Source organism: Pundamilia nyererei, unplaced genomic scaffold, assembly GCF_000239375.1.
Source record: "Pundamilia nyererei isolate P.nyererei 1_Seehausen unplaced genomic scaffold, PunNye1.0 scaffold00077, whole genome shotgun sequence".
Classification (NCBI taxonomy): domain Eukaryota; kingdom Metazoa; phylum Chordata; class Actinopteri; order Cichliformes; family Cichlidae; genus Pundamilia; species Pundamilia nyererei.
The window spans coordinates 2907996-2909880 of record NW_005187478.1 but is presented as its reverse complement, the minus strand read 5'-3'; the positions used below and the strand labels follow the sequence as shown (position 1 = coordinate 2909880).

At 38.9% G+C, this 1885-nt stretch overlaps 1 protein-coding gene across 1 annotated transcript in view; it reads left to right on the top strand.

Moving 5' to 3' along the window:
* Positions 1-1885, top strand: part of LOC102210342 (kinesin-associated protein 3) — a 22573-nt gene that overhangs the window by 17724 nt on the left and 2964 nt on the right. The window contains exons 15-16 of the mRNA XM_005737596.1: positions 246-428; positions 516-672. Coding sequence (XP_005737653.1) covers positions 246-428; positions 516-672 — 340 coding nt within the window. The remainder of the gene's footprint in view (positions 1-245; positions 429-515; positions 673-1885) is intronic.

The window sequence follows — 1885 nt, the reverse complement described above, 5'->3', positions numbered from 1 at the left end:
GCTGTGGTCTGCCCTCAGATCCACTAGCCACTGAGCATTGCCGTTATGGGTTGCGTCCTTCTCACATATGCACTTCCAGTATTGGTCTGTCTCCTGTCTTGGTGGTGCTGTTCTCATATTGTTCCAATGCTACTGAGAGTACACCTTGGATGGTTCTGTGGAGAACAGCTGGTTTATTCTCCTGCCTTTGGTCTCTCTGGTGTACCTCTTCAAGCGGCTGGCCAAGGTTGTGATTCATTTCTCTCTCGCTCTCTCTCTCTGTATGTGTGTATGTATATATGTCTGTCTGTCTTACAGCACTATCTGAGGATTTCTGTGGGTTTTCTTTAACCCTCTTTGTAGAGGCTCCAGCTTACCTCATTGATCTGATGCATGACAAGAATGCAGAAATTAGAAAAGTGTGTGACAACACCCTTGATATTATTGCTGTAAGTTAACAATGTGCTACTGATGGATGTCTGTTTTCTAAAATAAGGACTAGAAATGCACCTTCATATTTTTGGTCTGTCTCCAAGGAATATGACGAAGAGTGGGGCAGGAAAATTCAGTCAGAGAAGTTCCGTTTCCACAACAACCAGTGGCTGGAGATGGTTGAGAGTCGGCAAGCAGATGAGTCTGAGCCTTATCTTTACGATAACGACAATGACCGGACTGATCTCTTCTACAGTGCAGGTACACTGAGCAAAGACTCAGCTGTGCATGTAGAACAGGAAAATTGACCAGCCTGACAGTAAATTTGACCTTCCCAACAAGACTTGACAGTTTGTTTTTTGGGGGGGGGGGGGGACTGGCAGGTTGTCATTTTGACCTCATCCCATAACAGCAGCAGAAATGGCAAGGAAATCATTTCCTGAGGAAGTTGATGTTTAATTTTTATAAATAATTAGGATTTGACAAAATAAGCATTTAACATGAATTTTTAGAAGTTGTCTAGTGATTTATTTCATTACAGATTGTAAAGGTAAAATATATTTTAGTGTCCACAATTAAACAAAGCAAACATAATGAAGCTATTAATAACAAGGAACTCACTGTGAAATAGCTCATTGACTACATTTAAAAGTTTACCATAAAATCGGCTACAACAAAATAAACCAAATTTTAATAAATAAATTATTGTAAACGTAGAATACTGAAAATGTATCAATCTGTCCACCTCTGTTTTATGCCACTGGACCTCTTCCCACACCGACCATCCACTTTCCCCCCATCTGTAGCCCTTCACCCAGTCCTCACCCTTTAAAACCATCCGATTTGGCTGCTCCTCTCTGGATTTCACTGTTGTGCGGATTAGTACAAACACTCAGGTCTCTGTTGTGTTCAACCAGCAAAAACTCTGGCTACAGCGCCTGTGCTAATAGTTATTTATCTTTAACTAGCTTTTGATCATGATATAGCAGCATTCTTATCTAAATGTATATGTGTTTGTTTTGTTTACACACAATACAGCCAAGTATGTACTGATTAGTGTTTTACATTTCTCTGGGGTCAAAATGACTTATTTGGCAGTTCTAGGCATAAATTATCATTTTTGTTTGTTTTTATTCCAGTTTATCACACAAAATTCACAGAATGAATAATCAATAATCGAAATCGAAATAACAAAACAACCCACCTGACGGTTCTCTTAAGAGATGGAAATAAGAAGAGATGCCTTCTGTGTGATATTATTAAATTATTATTTGTACTGAATGTCATTGCATTCAGTAAATTCACATTTAACATCAAAAGCAAAAACTGACTTTTACAGGTAAGTACAGTGGGGCAAAAAAGTATTTAGTCAGCCACCGAGTGTGCAAGTTCCCCCACTTAAAATGATGACAGAGGTCAGTAATTTGCACCAGAGGTACACTTCAACTGTGAGAGACAGAATGTGAAAAAAAAA